General features: G+C 43.5%; 1 protein-coding gene across 1 annotated transcript in view; it reads right to left on the minus strand.

The window, feature by feature from the left end:
* Positions 1–21352, minus strand: part of PKD1L3 (polycystin 1 like 3, transient receptor potential channel interacting) — a 78351-nt gene that overhangs the window by 7186 nt on the left and 49813 nt on the right. Inside the window, exons 21-25 of the mRNA XM_055366438.2 lie at positions 21055–21289; positions 18763–18862; positions 16941–17081; positions 15469–15933; positions 618–745 (exon numbers count right to left, since the gene is read on the minus strand). Coding sequence (XP_055222413.2) covers positions 618–745; positions 15469–15933; positions 16941–17081; positions 18763–18862; positions 21055–21289 — 1069 coding nt within the window. The remainder of the gene's footprint in view (positions 1–617; positions 746–15468; positions 15934–16940; positions 17082–18762; positions 18863–21054; positions 21290–21352) is intronic.

A 21352-nucleotide genomic window follows, 5' to 3' on the forward strand; every position in this document is an offset into this window, starting at 1 on the left:
ATTTCTCTATGTTGGCCAGGCTGGTCTCGAACTCCCGACCTCAGGTAATCCGCCTGCCTTGGCCTCCTAAAGTGCTTGAACTATAGGCATGAGCCAATCATTTGTATTTCTGAGTGCTTGCTCTTTGTTCATCATACTTGCTTGGTATTACTTCATATAGGGCTAATAAAACTACAAAAGTACTATTTCTATAGACTTAATTCTTTAGCTCCTGAAAAATTGAAAGAGCCAATCTATTTGGTGGAAAACCAGTCAGCCTTTAACTGAATTCAGGTTTCTGAAAAGGACCAAAATTATAGCCATAATTCTAGTAACATGTCATTGTAGAGCTTCCCAAATAAAATGTAGCAACCTTTATTTCTCACATCTAACACCATCATCATCATCATCATTATTTTTGAGACAGGGTCTTGCTCTGTCGCCCAGGCTGAAGTGCAGTGGCGTGATCTTAGCTCACTGCAACCTCTGCCTCCCAGGCTCAAGCAATTCTCACATCTCAGCCTCCCGAGTAGCTGGGACCACAGGTGCATGCCACCACACCTGGGTAATTTTTGTAGTCTGGTAAAGATGAGGTTTTGCCATGTTGCCCAGGCTGACATCTAACATTATTGACTCACCTGTATGAAGGCATAGTAACAGACCAGTAGATAATAGATGACTTGTGAGATGATAGACCAGACACAGCCCTTCTTTGACATCTGAAGGGAAGTGAAGCTTTCCAGTCTCACAGAGGTGAAGAAAGCACCTGAGAATAACAAAGAACACCTGGAGTCAAGAGTCTAAAACTTTTGCCCTCTTCTTGTTAAACTTTGTCTTTGAATAACCCCAACTCTTCCTGTAACATCAAATGTTTCTGAGTCTCAGTGCTCCACTTAGTATTTCCTTTAGAGCTGTCATGAACATTAAAGGAGATCATGTATGCAAAGCTATTGGAGAAATACTGGTTTTACAAAAGTCAGTAGTGGGAAAGGATATGCTGTTGACCCTACCTTGAAGGGAGGTGTCGGTGGCTTAACAGTTATTATAGATGTTACCCTATCCATGTCAGAGTGGCTGCAGAGAGAGGTCTAAAGCACTGATACCCCACGAGTACTAACGGCATCCCATGGATACTCAGTCTTTTACATAAGGATGGACTAAAAGGCTTCAGCCTCCACCTGGAAGGACATTGAAAATGTTGACGTTTATAAAATCATGAAAGGTCTTGTGAATACAAACCTTTCACAAAGCTTCAAAATATTAGTGATGGCAGCAGCACCCTGTCTGGAGTGGCTGCTGCCATGACATCAGCTGCAGTGGGAGGCATGGCCGGGGCTTTGTGCTCTGTTGAGCTGCGGGAGCCAGTAACAGGTGGGAGCCCTGCCCCCTTCTGAGTTGGAGGGTTGGGAGCCCCACACTCCTGGGCAGAGCTGCAGCTGCCCAGCCACAGCTGCAGACCTGGGCATCCCTGCACTCGGGGGGCTCAGGAAACCCCCCTGCCCCTGCAGGTTCAGAAGTGCCCGCTCCCACTGCATGGCCTCTCCCCACTCCCAGCACCTGCTCTGATTTTGGAGCAAAGTTTTGGCCAAGCCTGGGTGCTGTCATGACCCAGCTGGGTGTGTGTGCGCTTGGGGCAGTGCTGACAAGCAGCCCCCTATTGCCTCGGCCTTCTCCGAACTTTGGACACGGACAAGCATGTGAGGCAGGGAGGGTGAGGGGGTGCTGAGGGTGGCTTGGCATGGGCCCACAGGTGCCCCTTGGCACAAACAGCCTGGGCACCATGGGTGACATGGATGGCAGCAGGAGGCAGAGAGGCTCCTGGGCAGAAAGGGGCAGGTCCCCAGTAAAGCCCCACCTTTAAGCCAGGGATCATCTGAAGCCTGGGGGCTGGGCTGCCAGTTCTGGAACCTGCCAGTTTCACTAACTCGATTGAGAACTTATGGCGCTTTTTCTGGGCCCACCCATGGCTGCCCATGGACCAATAAGCACACACTTACTCCCCTCCGAAGCCCATAAAAACACCAGACTCAGCCAGACTTGGGCAGATGGCAGGATGACCTGCCTGCAGATAGGAGCTACCCACTCCAGGTCTCTCTGCTGAGGGCTACACAAACAATGGGATGACCTGCCTGTGGATAGGAGCTACCAACTCCAGGTCTCCTGAAAACTGTCTTGTCACTCAATGAAGCTCCTCTCCACCTCTCTCACCCTCCAGTTGTCAGTGTACCTCATTCTTCCTGGATGCAGGACAAGAACTCGGGACCCACCGAGTGGTGGGACTGAAAGAGCTGTAACACAAACAGGGCTGAAACACACCCCCTTGCTTGCCACACTGCAGGCAATGAGAAGGACAGAATAGCTGTGGCCCTTTGGGGGAGCCCAGACCTACAGGCTCCCTGAGCCAGGGCTGTGACGCCCTCTTTGGGGCTCTGTGCTTCCTGGCATCTCCAAGATTCTAGGCACCATGGCATTCCTCAGATGCAGTTACCCACAGCAGAAACCACATGCAGTACATCTGGTCCAGCTTCAGCCTTTCAGGGAGCCGGCACCTGTGCCAGCACACAGAGCTGCCCAACTCACTGCAGCAGCCAGCGTGCCTGGCTGTGTGCAATGGCTGGACCCCGTGCTTGCTCATCCATACATCCCTCACTGCTCCGTACCTGGCTCTCTCTTGGCAGGTGTGGGATCCAGGCCAGCAGCAGGAGCTGAGTACAGGCTACGAGGCCAATTCGGCAGAACGAGCACAGTGGCTGCAAGCAATACTCAGGCAGAAGGTGCTGCCGGCCACAGAGGTTTCTGGCTGGCAAAGCAACACCCTAAGGATGCTGTGACATTAGAACTAAGATGTACCCCTTGTAGGTAAAAAAGACACTTAAGAACAAAAGGAATTTCTGTTTCACCTAGCTAGCTCTCAAGACTGGAACTTTTCCCATGTTTATTTTAATCCCTGTCTATATTTTGTTAGTAACTAAAAACCCCATGAAGACCCTTAGGAAGCCTTTGTGCTTCATTAGAAACAAGCATAAGAGAAGTGGTCTACTCTGCAGGTCTGAGAGAAGAATTCTTGATTAGGAGAAAGATGTGATGGAAAACGGAAGGATACTTGTGAGCCAATTCTGGGAGAAAGAAGAAAGAGAAGAAGTTGGATTAGGATAGATGTCCTGTGAAATGTGGGGGAACTGAATGGACCAGTTTACCTCCAATCCCTTACAAAATGCCACTATAATGAAAGTGACAGGATAAAGTAAAAACTTCAATAGATGAAGAAAAGGAGGGCAGATGAGAGCAACAAACTGCTGGAAGCTGAAAAGTAGAGGAATCACATTGACTTAGCAAGTTCAAGAAAGCTGAAATCTAAGGCAGCTGTACAGGAAACCTGGAAGCAAGCTAATTCTAACCAAGAAACCTTGGAAAGCCTCAGAAATTGCAGGCATCAGGTACTTCTGAAGGTAGAAGTTCAGGTGGAACTGAAAATAGCATCAACTGAAAGTCAGTATATATATAAACAACAACTAGATTCCAAATTTCCTCCCTCACCATTCACAACCAGGTATTTGCTACCTATCTTGCCTTCTACCACCCCATGACTAAAGGTTTGTTTCCCAGTGATGCTGTATGAGAGAATCTGGACTTGGGGGCACCAGCTACCTCTGAGAGTAATGGTTTACTGGAAAAGGGGATTAAGGGAAAGTTTACATGCTGCATGGTGAGACACTTCCCAGATCCCTTCCCTCAACTTGCTCTGATAAGTATAATAGGCTCATATACTCAAGGTTGGAGTTTGTAGGGTCTCTAAAAACTGACTGCCCAAAAAGAGAGACTTAGATACCCAGTTGATAAGCTCTATGCATGGGCACAGAGCTTTGTTTTTTATTTTTTATTTTATTTTTTGAGATGGAGTCTCACTCTGTCCCCCAGGCTGGAGTGCAGTGGCACGATCTCAGCTCACTGCAACCTCCGCCTCCTGGGTTCAAGCAATTCTCCTGTCTCAGCCTCCTGAGCAGCTGGGATTACAGGCATGTGCCACCACACCTGGCTAATTTTTGTATTTTTTAGTAGATATGGGGTTTTGCCAAGTTAACCAGGCTAGTCTCAAACTCCTGACTTCAGGTCATCCGCCTGCCTCGGCCTCCCAAAGTGCTGGGATTACAGGTGTGAGCCACCATGCCCAGCCAGGCACAGAGCTTATAATTAGCATTTATTTACTTTTTATTGCTTTTTTTTTTCTTGATACAGGGTCTGGCTCTCACCCAGGCTGGAGTGCACTGGTATGATCTCGGCTCACTACAACCTTTGATTCCCAGGATCAAACCATTCTGCCACCTCAGCCTCCCAAGTAGCTGAGACAACATGTGCACACCACCATGCCAGGCTAATTTTTGTATTTTTGGTAGAGACGAGGTTTCACACCATGTTGCCCAGGCTGGTCTCGAACTCCTGGGCTCAAGTGATCTTCCTGCCTTGGCCTCCCAAAGTGCTGGGATTATAGGCTTGAGACACCGCACCCAGCCTGCCTTTCTTTAAAAGGACAGCCAGGCACTTGAACCTCTAACCCTGAAAACTGTAGATCAAAACAAACAACAAATCAAAAAACTAGAGACAGTAAAGGATCAGAAGGAAAAAAACCACCATAATATCCTCAGAGTTAAGAGGATATTGCATCCGTAAAAGAACAATAAGAGGCTATGAAAAAAACAATTTGGAAATTAAATATTATAGAAAGAAAAAATAGTTTAGAAGATAAAAATTAAATACTGCAGATATTAGATGAAAAAGATGGAAAACAGAAGCAAAAATATAAGAAAATCAGAACTCCAGGAGTTACAATGTCAAAATGCTAGAAAATCAGAAAAAGTGAACAGAGAAAATGGAGAAGAAATTAACCAAAAAAAATGCAAGAAAATTCCTCAGAACTTAAGGTCACGTTTCCAGATGATAGAACATTCTATGACATTCTTTTTTTTTTTTTTTTTTGAGATGGAGTCTCGCTCTGTCACCCAGGCTGGAGAGCGGTGGCACCGTCTCAGCTCACTGCAACTCCACCTCCTGGGTTCAAGCGATTCTTCTGCTTCAGCCTCCCGAATAGTTGGGACTGCAGGCACGAGCCACCATGCCTGGGTAATTTTTGTATTTTTAGTAGAGACGGGGTGTCACCATATTGGCCAGGCTGGTCTCGAACTCCTAGACCTTGTGATCCACCTGCCTCGGCCTCCCAAAGTGCTGGGATTACAGGCATGAGCCACCGTGCCCGACCTCTATGACATTCTTTCATAACCCAGAGGACAAAGAAAAAAACCTAAAAACTTTTGGGGTTGGGGACTGGGAATCAGCATGCCAGCATAATACTTTTTAACACTAACATGAAAAGCTAGAAAGCAATGGAACTACACTTTTCAAAATTCTGGCTGGGCACGGTGGCTCATACCTGTAATCCCAGCACTTTCGGAGGCCAAGCTGGTCAGATCACTTGAGGTCAGGAGTTCAAGACCAGCCTGGCAAACATGGCAAAACCCCATAAAATATGTAAATACATAAATTGTAAAAATAAAAAAATCAGCCAGGCATGGTGGCGGGCACCTGTAATCCCAGTTACTTGGGAGGCTCAGGCAGGGAGAATTGCTTGAACCCAGGAGGCAGAGGGTACAGAGAGCCAAGATGGTGCCACTGCACTCCAGCCTGGGCGACAGAGCGAGACTCCATCTCAAACAAACGAACCAAAATCCTGCAAGAAAGAAATTATATACAGATAAATTAGAATCTAATGTGATGGGAGAATAAAAACACTTTTGGAGATGTAAGTCTCCAACAAATTTACCTCTCTTGTACTCTTCCAGGAAGTTACCGGAGCATGTGCTCTAGCAAAATGAGCAAGTAAGCCAAGGAAGGAAGACATGGAATCCAGAAGAAAGGGGATCCAATAGAGGAGAGAGGTAAAGATAATCCCAGGGAGATGGTGAAGGGAGTGTCCTGGATGACGGCTGTACAGCAGCCTAGAGAATAATCAATCCAGACTGTACCCAAAACGGAGAGCCCCAGGGAGGGTGTCTCCAAGAAGATAAAATGATAGTTTACATGATACTCTAAGAGAATGAGAGGTTTCTACTTTTAGGAAGAATTTGGAGATTAATCAATGACAGATACATAGAAAACCAAGCAGATTTTTAAAAAATATTCTAGAGAAAACAAAAGGATGTATAAGAAAGGAAATCTAATGATAATATACTAATGTCTCATCTTTGAAAAACACAATGGTAATGCTCAATATTAAACTAAATAAATTTTATTACTATATTGGGAGAATGAGGAAAGATAAAAGACGTGTATGTGTTTGAGATATATGTGGGTGTAAGAAAGCTACCTCCGGCTGGGTGAGGTGGCTCACGCCTGTAATCCCAGCATTTTGGGAAGCTGAGGCAGTTGGATCACCTGAGGCCAGGAGTTCAAGACCAGCCTGGCCAACATGGTGAAACCCCATCTCTACTGAAAATACAAAAATTAGCTGGGTGTGGTGGTGGGTGCCTGTAATCCCAGCTACTCGGGAGGCTGAGGCAGGAGAATGGCTTGAGCCCCGGAGGCAGAAGTTGCAGTGAGCTGAGATCGCACCACTACACTCCAGCCTGGGAGACTGAGTGACACTCTGCCTCAAAAAAAAAAAAAAAAAAAAAAAAGCTAAATTTTCATCCTAACAGAAATAGATAACACCTAAAACTGAAAATTTGTGAAATAGACAATAACCATGTTTTTTTTTTTTTTTTTTGAGACAGAGTTTATCTCTTGTTGCCCAGGCTGGAGTGCAATGGCATGATCTCAGCTCACTGCAACCTCTGCCTCCTGGGTTCAAGTGATTCTCCTGCCTCAGCCTCCCAAGTAGCTGGGATTATAGGCAACCGCCACTACTCCCGGCTAATTTTTTTGTGTTTTTAGTAGAGATGGGGTTTTGCCATGTTGGCCAGGCTGGTCTCGAGCTCCTGATCTCAGGTGATCCACCCACCTCGGCCTCCTAAAGTGCTGAGATTGCAGGCGTGAACCACTGTGCCTGGTCCATGTTAATAATTTTTAAACTCTGAAAGATCTAGTTTAAAAAAATGGAAAGTAGCCTCTGGGGAGTAGGAATGAGGTAGGGATGAACTGAGGACTCCTGTTTTTCCCTTGAACTGTTTGACTTTTAGAGTTATATTTAAATATAATAACTTTAATTAAAATAATACATTTAAATTAATGGTATAAGACAGAGAAAGAAACTGGGCCTTCTTTTGAACTACCCAGGTGTCTTAGTCCATTTCGTGTTGCTATAAAGGAGTATCCAAGACTTGGGTAATTTATAAAGAAAAAAGGTTTCTTTGGCTCACAATTCTGATGGCTGGGAAGTTCAAAATTGGGCACGTGCATCTAGTGAGGGCCTCAGGCTGCTGCCACTCATGGCAAAGGTGAAGGGGAGACAGCCTGTGCAGAGATCACATGGAACAAGAGGAAGCAAGAGAGGGGTGGGGGAGATTCCAGGCTCTTTTTAAACAACCAGCTTTCTTGGGAACTAATAGAACGAGAACTCACTTACTCCTAAGGGAGGGCATCAATCTATCCGTGAAGGATCTGCCTCCCAGGACCCAAACACCTCCCACCAGGCTCCACTTCCAATGCTGGGGATCGAATTTCAACATGAGTTTTAGAGGGGACAAACATCCAACCCATAGTACAAGATCACAGAGAGGACAGAAGAGGCCTTCATACCCACATCACTGGACTCCAACATCAGGATCACAACACAGAAGAGGTTCACATTAGCATTGAAGACCACAAATTCCACAAAGAGGCCTTTTGTGCGATGGTCTAGCCAATGCCTCTGTTCAAGATGCTGTAGAACTCTGGGTAAACAGAGGACAGGGTCAGCCCATTTTCTTTAATACTGCAAAGGAGGAAAATATCCTGATGCTTCCAATATCACTGTCATATACCAGGTAAGATGTTCCATTTCCCAATCTACTTTTCCTATGAAATATTTTATGATTACTAATGCCCAAACTTTCACTGGTATTAAATTTAGTGGACCATAGAAATGAAAGTTTTTATAATAGTATTCACAACAAGGTTAAATAGTCAGGAAAATACACTTGGCATTTCAGGTCTGAAGTAGAATTTCATATGCTATGACAACTATTTCTACTTGAAGTATTAAATGCTACTCTTTACTAACAGCTGTTCAGTGTTGGGAGGTAGGAGGAGTAGAAATGTCATTATTCAGTTGGCATTGTGGTTTGTGAATAATGAATTCCTTGCATTTAAATGAAGAGTTAATTATTTTTATTTAGGCTTTTTCTCACGTAATGACAAAGACTCTCAGAATACTAAACCACTCTCTAAGTCTCAGGAAATTTAATTTTGGCATTGGACTTTTGGGTTCCTGTATTTTGGCTCATGAACGGCAATGTTTCCTTTATATGTGAAGATTACAGCTTGTCCAAGCTATGGTTACTTGAATTTAACTTCAGCTAAGATTGAAAATGATAGGTATTTTTCCAGCTACAAAATGAATTTTGGCAAATTGCCAAACCTAAACATACCAGTAATTTGAAGCTGAGCAAGTAATTTTTAAACTAAAGCGTATATTTCCTTAGAAGTCTAAAATAAAAGTGTCCATAAGAGTTACAGACAGTATAGTAGCTGTCAAAACTAGTCAAATGGGTCTGAAATTCCTATTTGTCCTATGAATGGCCAAAAGCAAGTATTTTGGTCCTCTTGTTCAGGGCCCAGGCTTACTCACCGGGTTGCAGTACTGGAGTTTCTTCCAAGTTTCACAGCGTATCCTCCTCCTGAGTAAGTGGCAAATTCCCCTTGAACAGGATAGCCACCCAGGGTCTCCTGATTCTGATAATGCCAAATGCTATCTGATTTGGTGATGTTTGTATCAAGGGGGCCCCAATGAACCCCATAGTTCTCTGTATCCTCCTGATGTTGGTGAGATGGCTTCACTTGCTCCTGGGGAGACACTCCAGCTGGGAAGAGTCCGGTATCAGGAATGCGAATCTGACGAAGCAGAACATTGCCCAAAAGAAAGGAGTTCCCATCAGCAATAAATCCTAATGAGAAAGTGAAAGAAACAGTTTTGTTTATATATTTTTAAAATCTTTCTTTCCAGCACATCCAGAGTGCAGAAAAAAGAAACGATGTAAAAAGTGCCACATTAGGTTAGGAGTGAGAAAAAATGTGTACTTTCACCATTAGGTTTGAAAACATTTTTGGAGGTTCTAGATAATGCTATTAGGTAAGAAAAAGAAATAAGGCTGGATATCGTACATCATACCTATAATCCCAGCACTTTAGGAGGAAAGGTGGGAGGATGGCTTGAGGCCAGGAGTTCAAGACCAGCCTGGGCAACACAGGGGTACCCGGTTTTTATATAAAAAAAAGTTTAATAATAAAAATGAGACCTATAAAAATAAAAAAGTGAAATTATCACAATTTGTAAATGATATGTCTAATCTAGATGAATTAAGAGAATTGACTGGCAGCCGGGCACAGTGGCTCACGCCTGTAATCCCAGCACTTTGGGAGGCCAAGGCAGATGGATCACGAGGTCAGGAGATCAAGACCATCCTGGCTAACACGGTGAAACCCCGTCTCTACTAAAAATACAAAATACTAGCTGGGCACGGTGGCGGGCGCCTGTGGTCCCAGCTACTCGGGAGGCTGAGGCAGGAGAATGGTGTGAACCTGGGAGGCAGAGCTTGCAGTGAGCCAAGATTCTTATAAGTAGATTTTCTTCCGCCTCTGCCACCCGAGACACCAAGACTAACCCCTCTGCTGCTTCCTCAGCCTACTCAATGTGAAGATGATGAGGATGAAGACCTTTATGATGATCCACTTCCACTGAATGAACAGCAAATTAGTTTATCTTCTTTATGATTTTCTTAATATTATCTAGCTTATTTTAAGAATTCAATATATAATACATGCAACATATAAAATATGTGTTAATCAACTGTTATGTTATCAGTAAGGCTTCCAGTCAATAGTAGGCTATTTGTAGTTAAGTTTTTGAGGAGTCAAAAGTTATACATGAATTTTCAGCTGTATCAGGGGCCAGCACCCCAAGCCCTGTGTTGTTCAAGGGTCAATTGTACTTATAAAAAGAATTCAGCAAGGTGGCTGGATACTAAATAAACATAAAGAAATCAACAGTGTTCATATGGCCACACAATATTTACTTAGATGGTATACAGAATTAAAACATTTATTTATTTTGAGACAGACTCTCACTCTGTTGCCCAGGCTGGAGTGGAGTGGTACAATGTTTGCTCACTGTAACCTCCGCCTCCCAGGTTCAAGCGATTCTCCTGCCTCAGGCTCCTGAGCAGCAGGAACTACAGGTGCCCATCACCACGCTCAGCTAATTTTTTTGATTTTTTAGTAGAGACAAGGTTTCACCATGTTGGCCAGGCTAGTCTTGAACTTCTGACCTCAGGTGATCTGCCCGCCTTGGCCTCCCAAAGTGCTGAGATTACAGGCATGAGGTATCATATCTGTCCTAAAACATCTTATTTATAATAGTAACACAAAAGGTAAGATAAACCTAACAAGAGATGTGCAAAAACTCTATGGGGAACAATTCTGAATCTTACTGAGAGCTACAAACGAAGAGGAAAACAAACATAAAAGTATACCATGCTCTCAGGGATGAAGAGAATGTAATAAAAATCTTAATTCCCTAAATTAATCTTTATAGGTTCTTAGTCTTTATAAAGATCTAGATCTATAACTATATACATTCTTAATATGTAAAAAGCTCCTACAAATCAAAGTGGGTAAACAAAACCACATAGCCTGATGAAAAATAGCCAAAGAATATGTATGGGTGGATGCTTATTCATTTATTCTTTCAATCAGTACTTATTGAGTGCTCAAAGGCCCCAGGTCCCGCCTAGGTACCCAGAATATAGCAGTGGATGCAGGAGAGTCCAGGCCACAGAGAGCCCATATTTGAGAAGCAAGAGAGACAGCCAATAACCAAATAATATTCAGGTAATGATAAGGGCTATGAAGAAAAATTAAGCAGAGTAAGGGAATCAAGACTGATTTGGAGAGGGGGCAATGCTGTTACCTTGCGTAGGATCATTAGAGCAGCTTTCTTTGGGAAGGTGGCATAGGAGAGGCCCTAACACAGTCAGACATCAGCCACCAGGAGAACAGCAAGTTCCAAGGCCCTGAGTGAGAGCATGCTTGACCTATTTAAGGAAAGCACAGAAGCTTAGGTCTCTGAAGTCACGTGAACGAGGGTCAGAGGAGTAAGAGATGAAGTAACAGAAGCAACCAGGGGCCAAACTGGGCAGGCCCTTATAAGCTTTGGAAAGGACTTGGGACTTTTAAGTTTGATGGGAATCCACTGGGCGGTTTTCAACAGTGAAGCAACACAGATTTATGTCTTAAAAATAGAATATGGGGAGGACTGAATGAGAAAAGGCAAAAGCATACGGGCAAGTTTTGCCCCTATGAGAAGGGAAAAACGGTATCTTAGTTTTAACTTGCATTTCTCTAGGTGCAGTTGCAAAGTCTTTCATATATTTCAGGGACACTTGAATTGTTTGAAAACACCAATTTTCACCAGGCTGTCTGTTGGGAATATGGGCAGGTGCTCTCATATATTGCTTCTTGTTTTTGTTTTTTGAGATGGAGTTTTGCTCTGTCTCCCAGGCTGGAGTGCAGTAGAACGATCTTGACTCACTGCAACCTCTGCCTCCCAGGTTCAATCAATTCTCCTGCCTCAACCTCCTGAGTAGCTAGAACTACAGGCATGCACCACCAGGCCAAGCTAACTTGTGTGTGTGTGTGTGTGAATATATATATATATATATAATTTTTTTTTTTTTTTTTTTAGCAGAGATGGAGTTTCACTATGTTGACCAGGCTGGTCTTGAACTCCTGACCTGAAGTGATCTGTCCACTTTGGCCTCCCAAAGTGCTGGGATTACAGATGTTACCCACTGCACCCAGCCATATATTGCTAATAGGAGTGTTTATTGGTACACTAGGACAATTTGGCAATATCTTTCTAAATTAAAAATGTATATATACTTTGACCTAGCAAGTCTTCTCCAAGGTATTTATCTTTCAATATATTTGCACCTTTGTGGAATTAAGTACGTACAAGGATATTAATGATAATCTTGCTAACAAGACTGGAAATGATCTAAATACCTATCAGTAGGGAGCTGGGTATACAAATTATGGTATGTCCATGCAATGGGATACTATATAGTAAGTGAATAAAACATAATAGGGGCAGCTTCATATATGCTGATAGAACAAGCCCCGGATAAACTGTTAAGGGGAAAAAAGCAAAATGCATGATTTTTTTTTTTTTTTGAGACAGAGTCTCAACTCTGTTGCCCTGGCTGGAGTGTAGTGTGGTGTGATCTTGGCTTACCGCAAACTCCACCTCTCCGGTTGAAGTGAGTTTCCTGCCTCAGCCTCCCAAGCAGTTGCGATTACAGGCACCTGCCACCACGGATGGCTAATTTTTGTATTTTTAGTAGAGACGGGGTTTCACCATGTTGGCCAGGCTGGTCTCAAACTCCTGACCTCATGATTCGCCTGCCTCCACCTCCCAAAGTTCTGGGACTACAGGCAGGAGCCACCACGCCCTCCCATTACCTTTGAAAGAATATATAATAAATTGGGAATGTAGTTGCCCCTTGAGAGAAGGGGGACTAGGGACAAGGAAGAGTTGCACAATATACCCTTTCGTTGTACATTTTGATTTTTTTTTTTTTTTGATGCAGGGTCTCTGTCGCCCAGGCTGGAGTGCAGTGATGCGATCTTGGCTCACAGCAACCTCCGCCTCCCAGGCTCAAGCAATTCTCCCACCCCAGCCTCCCAAGTAGCTGGGACCACAGGTGTGCGTTACCATGCCCAGCTAATTTGTACATTTTTTGTAGAGATGGAGTTGCACCACATTGCCTAAGCTGGTCTTGAACGCCTGGGCTCACGTGATCCTCCTGCCTTGGCCTCCCAAAGTGCTGTGATTTTACAGGCATTAAGCCACCGTGCCTGGCTGGATTTTCTTCATATTCATGTTTTACTGATTTGCAAAACTATTGTTTTAAAAATTTTTATATTTTTAAGAAATAGATACGAAGTCTATGTTGTCTAGGCTAGTTTTGATCCTGGGCTCAAGCAATCTGCCCACCTCAGCCTCCCAAAGTGCTGGGATTACCGGCATGAGCCACTGTGCCCAGCCAAGACACTACATACTTCAGGAGCCAAAGAGTGCAAGAGAGACCATGCCTGCTGTGATGGTGCAGACCTCAGCCAGAGATCCAGTCACTATTTTTGTTTTTGAGATGGGATCTTGGCTCTGCTCAGGCTAGAGTGTAGTGGTGAAATCATGGCTCACTGCAGCCTTGAACTCCTGGGCTCAAATGATCCTCCTGCCTCAGGCTCTCAAGCAGCTGGTACTATAGTCGTGTGCAACCATGCCTGGCTAATTTTTTATTTTTTGTAGAGATGGGATCTTGCAGTGTTGCTCAGGCTGGTCTTGAACTACTGGCTTCAAATGATCCCCCTACTACAGCCTCCCAAAGCGCTAGCATCACAGGCGTAAGCCACCGTGCCTGGCCCAGTCGCTTTTAGTATTTTGTTCAGGACAAGTTACAGTTACAGACTGCAAGTAGAATGTGCCCTGGGCCAGGCGCGGTGGCTCACGCCTGTAATTCTAGCACTTTGGGAGGCTGAGGCGGGTGGATCACCTGAGGTCAGGAGTTCGAGACCAGCCTGGCCAACATGGCAAAACCCCGTCTCTACTAAAAATACAAAAATCAGCCGGGTGTGGTGGCGGGCGCCTGTAATTCCAGCTTCCCAGGAGGCTGAGGGAGGAGAATTGCTTGAACCGGGGGTGGAGGTTGCAGTGAGACGAGATCGTGCCACTTCGCTCTAACCTGGGCGAAAGAGCTAAACTCCGTCTCAGAGAGAGAGAAAAAAAAAAAAAAAAAAAAAGAACGTGCCCTGAACCCAGAACTGTCACCACCTAAAACTGAACGAAGGACACCAGACTGGACAACATAGCGAGACCCTGTCTCTAAAAAAAAAAAAAAAAAGTAACTGGGCATGGTGGTGCACACCTGTAGTCCCAGCTTCTCAGGATGCTGAGGTGGGAGAATTCCTTGAGCCCACAAGTTCAAGGCTGCAGTGAGATGAGATTATGTCACTGCATTCTAGCCTGAGTGGGAGACTGAGACCCTGACTCTAAAAGTAAAATTTTAAATAATCGAACTTGTTGTGGGGTGGGGGGAGGGGGGAGGGATAGCATTAGGAGATATACCTAACGTAAATGATGAGTTAATGGGTGCAGCACACCAACATGGCACATGTATACATATGTAACAAACCTGCACATTGTGCACATGTACCCTAGCACTTAAATTAAAAAAAAATTGAACTAAATAGATTCAACATGCAATAAATAGGAATTGTCATCTATAAAAACTCGCCCAAACACACACTAACCATACCTTTAAGAAAAGACTGTAAATGTTTGCTAAGATAAAAATGTATTTTAGATTCTTTTTCAGGAACCTAGGAGATGATCCAAATCTCATCAGGAAGCCCCCAATCCTGATAAATGAACGTAACAGTTTCCAGAATGCAGCTTGCTTAACAAGATCTAAAGTTAAATAATGACGGTGTTGGTAACCGGTGGAAAAATATTGAACACAAAACGTTCCTGGCAGATGTGGTGGCTCACACCTGTAATCCCAGCACTTCGGGAGGCTGAGGCGGGTGGATCACTTGAGGTCAGGAGTTTGAGACCAGCCTGACCAACATGGTGAAACCCCATCTCTACTAAAGGAGGCTGAGGCAGCAGAATCACTGGAACCCAAGAGGCAGAGGTTGCAGTGAGCCAAGATCGTGCCACTGCGCTCCAGCCTGGGCAACGAGAGCAAAATTCCGTCTCAAAAAAAAAAAAAAAAAAAAAGCCAGGTGTGGTGGCGCATACCTATAATCCCAGCTACTAGAGAGGCTGAAGCAGGAGAATTGCTTCTACCTGGGAGGTGGAGGTTGCAGTGAGCCTAGATTGCACCACTGCACTCCAGCCTGCGTGACAGAGTGAGACTGTCTCAAAATAAAAATAAAAAAGATGCATTCCTTAAGAAAGTCATTCTTTAGCATTTCTTCATCATTGTCCACAGCAAAGCATACTAACTCCTCTGCATTGTGGCGTTCCTTGAAGACACAAACCATATCGTGTCCATCTTTTCATTGTTAGCTCCTAGGACAGTTCTGAGCATATTATAGAAGTTCAATGCATGTTTGTGGGGCTGAACTGGATACCCACGCAAGCAAAGTCACACAGACACACTCATAGACCTGGAAAGACGGCTCAGGCCAAAATAACATTTCGTGTGGAGATCCTTCAATGAAACCACATTCCTGGCTTTGCACTTATTGAACAGCCTTCTTTGCTACGTGTGGTTGAATTCCAGGGGTCACTCCAGTTACCTCTCATGATGTAACTGAATCCATTCTCATTCTTGCTTGTCAGCCTTTTGTGAAGCTCATCAGTGGGAATCAGCACCATGGGCCTGGGTGAAGAGATGTAACTGAACCTCCTTAGATGAAGTCCAGGGAATAGGCTCTTGGGACGCCCACAGGTATGGCCGTTATCACAAAACGCCAGCTGACCTTCCTCCACTTTCTCATAGGTCTTGGTACGGGGTATTTGGAAAATTAATTGTACCCCACATTTGCAATGACTGGGCTCCAGGACTGCATTCTTACCTCTGTAATCCCCATACAGGCTAGGAAGGAGGATGTGATTGGCCCAGGGGTAGAAATCCTGAAGACGTTTGATTTCTGAGAACTGGTGCGAAAAGGTCTTCCAGATAGCTTGGTGGAGGTAAAATCTATTGGAGTTCTTTGCAGAGTAGATTGCAGTTATCAACAGGGTAAGGAAGAGGATTTGTACTAGTTTAGAAGAGGAAAAAAATGTCATAGTTGAGTGCTTAACTTAGAAATCCTCTATGTCTTTTTCATTTTTCCTAAGTCTATAGACCTATGCAGGTCAAAACCAGTCAAAAACTGGCTGTTTCATATGGTTCAATCTAATAATTATAAATACATACATACACATTTCCTTCCCAGAATTATTCTGCCACTAATCATACATTTTACTTAAAATAAGATACAATGGCTGTGGCTGGGCACAGTGGCTCACACCTGTAATCCTAGCACTTTGGGAAGCTGAGACAGGCAGATCACCTGAGGTCAGGAGTTCGAGACCAGCCTGACCAACATAGCAAAACCCCCCCCATCTACTAGAAATACAAAAATTAGCTGGGCGTGGTGGTCTGTGCCTGTAATCCCAGCTAACCAGGAGGCCGAGGTAGGAGAATCGCTAGAACCCAGGAGGCACAGGATGCAGTGAGCTGACATTGCACCACTGCACTCCAGCCTGGGCAACAAAGTGAGACACCGTCTCAAAAAAAAAAAAAAAAAATACATAAAATCCCGCACAAGAAATATGGTGTTTAGCTCTAAGGACTAAGCATGCACTCTGTCTCACTCATGTGATTATGTTTACAAGAAGTGAAGTCATGATAAAAGCAGAATTTGTCTTATTTGGACTAGGGAATCCAATAATGAACTAGATGTGTTGAAGCCAGTCAACTGGCACCTACAGAAGAGCCGTCTGCCAAAGCATTTTCATTTTCCCTCCATAGATCAAGTGTTATTACATTTTGCAGATGGAGAAAGTGACTTACTCAAGCACACAATAAAACCTCTAGACTCCAAGGTCAGGGATCTGTCCAGTTACCATCCCACCTGCTTTACTGGAATCCCATATCTCACAAGGTGAAGATTTTAAAAGACAGCTTTTTAACACTTCTTTATTTTCCATTTTATTCTCTCTCTTCCTTTCCCTTTTGGAAAAGCAGCTGTGTTATCAGTATGTTGCCATTTCCTCTCCATACCCAAAATATCTCCAGTCAGCTTGAAGAGTTTCTTCTTTTTCAAGGTTCTTTCTGGGTGCTTAGTTGGACTATTCATAGCTGGGGCTACATAGACGGGGTTGTTCTTATCTCTTGAACCTGGTACTGACGAAGAACATTTTGCTGTCAAAAATTCAAATACAGACCAAAGAAATGTTATATTTCATTAAGCAGTCACTCACCATTCATTGAGCATCTACTGTGAGCACCTCCTTTAAATGTTAAACAAGGAATAAAACTACCTATGCAGTGCTTCTTAAACTCTCTATTATAAAGGACCTGTTTTTTAAAAAATTCCCATCAACTGGGGACTGATACTTTTGTACAATACAGTAAAAATGAGTTACTAGGCTGAACACAGTGGCTCATGCCTGTAATTCCAATTCTAGCACTTTGGGAGGCCAAGGCAGCAGGATCACTTGAGGCCAGGAGTTGACCAGCCTAGTCAACATAGTGAGACGTTGTCTCTACAAAAAAATAAAAAATTAGCCAGGCAGAGTGGCTCATGCCTGTGGTCCCGGCTACTAGGGAGACTGAGGTGAGAGGACTGATTAAGCCCAGGAGTTTGATGTTGTACTGAGACTAGCAGATGGTTTGAGCTCAGGAGTTTGAGACCAGCCTGGGCAACATAGCAAGACCATGTCTGTTTTTTTTTTTTTTTTTTTTTTTTTTTGAGATGGAGTCTCACTTTGTTGCCCAGGCTGGAGTGCAATGCATGATCTCGGCTCACTGCAGTCTCCACCTCCCAGATTCAAGCGATTCTCCTGCCTCAACCTCCTGAGTAGCTGGGATTACAGGCACATGCCACCACACCTAGCTAATTTTTGTATTTTCAGTAGAGACAGGGTTTTGCCATGTTGCCCAGGCTGATCTCGAACTCCTACCTCAGGCGATCAACCCGAGACCTGTCTCTTAAAAAAAAAAAATTAAAACATATATTAAAGAAAAAAATAAAGCAGAAGCATGCAAAATACAAGCCCTGTTTTTGAAAATTAGATTTAGTAGATATAAAGTTAATCTGCCAAATTGTTAAAGTTTTTAAATGCTTATTCCTGATTCCTGTACTTAGACTAGAAACCGTTCTAGTCAGTGGACCACACTTTGGGAGCACTGTTCTATAGTGGTATTTCTCAAATTTTAATGTGCATAGGAATCATCTGGGAATTTTATTAAAATATGGATTCTGGAGTGAGGCCTAAGATTCTGCATTTCTTAACTATATATATATGTACACACACACACATATTTATATATATATTTATATACATATTTATATATACACACATATATATTTATTTATATTTATTTATTTATATATATATATAGGGAGGCCAAGGTGGGCTGATCATCTGAGCTCAGGAGTTCAAGACCAGCCTGGCCAACATGGCAAAACCCTGTCTCTACTAATACTACAAAAAAATTAGCCAGGCATGGTGGCAGAGGCCTTGTAATCCCAGCTACTCGGAGGCTGAGACAGGAGAATCGCTTGAACCCAGGAGGTGGAGGTTGTAGTGAGCTGAGATCACATCATTGCACTCCAGCCTTGACAACAAGAGTGAAACTCTGTCTCAAAAAAATAAAAATAAATAAAATGCAGGGGAGAGATGAAGCACTGGGAGAGAGGATGTGATGACTGAGGTGAAGATCCTCATCTGGAAGGGCATTAGTCTTGGGCAGAAAAGGAGAAATAACCAGTTGGTTAGAGACAAGTCCTTTGAATGGGTTAATTTATCGAGTCAGCAAGGTGGCCAGATCTAATTTGCTTTTTGCAAAATTAGGTAGTTGTTAGAACTACTTGAGTTACCCAAGAGTGCCAAGATCCTCTTTGTTTGTTGTTCATTCTCTTTGTTAAGCCGTGGCATCCTGCTCATCATCAATGAGTATAAGAATGTGAAGAAGACCACCTGGGCAGGAGAATCACAGAACATCGTGAGCAGACATTACAGACCCAGGAAGATAATACCGTATGTAAAGGAAGAGGTGGGCACTCATGAAAAACTTCAATTATTTGGCTCTTCATTTTAATGAAAAACTAATTTCACAGTAATTTTTGCACAATGATGGGGACCAGGAGAAGGACCATCAGACTCTAAATAATGCTAATATTCATATTTTTTGCTTATAGTTCTTCATCTGGTTGGCTGGGGAAGCTTACACTGTCAAATGATTTGTGTTGTCTATTCAATAACATCTCTCAGTATCTTTGGAAAACCTCTGATGAAGATCCAGACTCTTTTTTTTTTTTTTTTTTTTTGAGACGGAGTCTCGCTCTGTCACCCAGGCTGGAATGCAGTGGTGCAATCTCGGCTCACTGCAACCTCCGCTTCCTGGGTTCAAGCGATTCTCTTCCTTCAGCCTCCCGAGTAGCTGGGACTACAGGTGCATACCACACCCAGTTTATTTTATTATTATTTTTTTTGAGACAGAGTCTTGCTCTGTTGCCCAGGCTGGAGTACAACGGCACGATCTTGGCTCAGTGCAACCTCTGCCTCCCGGGTTCAAGTGATTCTCCCTGCCTCAGCCTCCTGAGTAGCTGGGATTACAGGCACTCACCACTATACCTGGCTAATTTTTATATTTTTAGTAGAGACACGGTTTCGCCATGTTGGCCAGGCTGGTCTCAAACTCCTGACCTCACGTAATCCGCCTGCCTCGGCCTCTCAAAGTGCTGGGTTTACTGGCGTGAGCCCCCACACCTGGCCTGGGAGTTTTGTATTCTTAATAGAGACAGGGTTTCACTGTGTTGACCAGGTTGGTCTTGAACTCCCAACCTCAAGTGATCTGCCCACCTTGGCCTCCCAAAGTGCTAGGATTACAGACATGAGCCACTGCGCCCAGCCACTATGGATTTTCTTGAGATGGATCCTTAGATGTGAAACCTCTCTAGCAAAAGGATGCAGAAGTTGCAGGTTGTCACTACATATTGCCAGATTTTCCTTAACGAGCACTGGCTGTTCATTTCCTTGGCATTACTGTGTATTATTATTTTTCTTTGCCATTATTACAACAAAAATGCAGTATTATCATTTTATCGGACTAGTGAAACTGAATTTCTTACATGTGTTTTGGCCACTGCAATTACAGGTTTTGCTTTAAAAAATTTATATCTTAACTTACATATAGTAAAAAAAAAAAAAAAAAAGTCACTTTTTGGTGTATAATTCCATGAGTGTTGTTTAATACTTAGAGTTGTATATCCACCACTACAGTCAAGATACCAAGTAGTTTCATCACCCCCCAAATTCCCTCAGGCTGTCCCTTTGTATTTATATTTATATTCCATATCTAAAAGATACAGAACAGTCTGTATCTTTTAGAAATATAAAGTCTGAAGTACATGAAATGGATAAAATGAAGTCTGATATTGTTCTCCCCAAATAATAGATGAAACAAATTGGCCATGAGTTGGTTATTGTTGAAGCTGGGTGGTACGACTTTAGAATGCATTATACTAGTCTCTACACTTTTGTGTGGGTTTGACATTTTTCTTAATTAAAAACATTTTAAGTTTTTTGTTGTTTATTTTTTTCAAAGTGGTTTGGGTTGTTGATTTGTTACTGTCCTCTTCACTCCTCAATCCTTTTCTGCCATACTTCTTAGCTTTTTCTGTCATGAATTACACTTATCCCTAACAAATGTCAGTTAAAGGTCAGTTTGCTTTTTTTTTTTTTTTTAGTTTTGAGACAGGGTCTCACTCTGTCACCTAGGCTGGAGTACAGTGGCACAATCACGGCTTACTGCAGCCTCGACCTCCTGGGCCAAGCAATCCTCCCACCTTAGACTCCCAAGTAGCTGGAACTATAGGAGCACACCACCATGCCTGGCTAATTAATTTTTTCTAATTTTTGTAGACATGGAGTTTCATCATGTTGCCCAGGCTGGTCTCGAACACCTGGACTCAAGCAATCTGCCTGCCTTGGCCTCCCAAATTGCTGGGATTACATGCGTGAGCCACTACACCCAGCCTGGTTTGCCTATTTGTTTTTTGTTGTTTATGTTACATTGTCAAAAGCACTAGGCAACTTGGATTGACACCCAGAGACCTCAGTTCCCCTAACTTCTGCAACTCCAATGGTTCTTCCCATCCCTTACATACCTTTACTGGCTGGCTGATGAAGATGTTTTGAAGCACTGATAAAATAATTGAAATCATCCAGCTGGTGGCTTGGTCTTTGCTCAATTCCAAGCTATAAAGTGCTGTAAAAAAGGCTGAAGCCAGGCTAGTGAGACCTAAGAGGAGCCAGCAGACTGAAGTCAACCATTTGGACAGGCCATTTGAGATGGGCTTTTTCCCTTCTTCTGAGCTCAGGATGGCAAAACTGGTGACTTCCCTGAAGCACAAAAGTTGAGGGAATAATCTTGTACGCATCGGCTGAGAGAGAGGATGAGGAAGA

Source organism: Gorilla gorilla, chromosome 18, assembly GCF_029281585.2.
Source record: "Gorilla gorilla gorilla isolate KB3781 chromosome 18, NHGRI_mGorGor1-v2.1_pri, whole genome shotgun sequence".
Classification (NCBI taxonomy): Eukaryota; Metazoa; Chordata; class Mammalia; order Primates; family Hominidae; genus Gorilla; species Gorilla gorilla.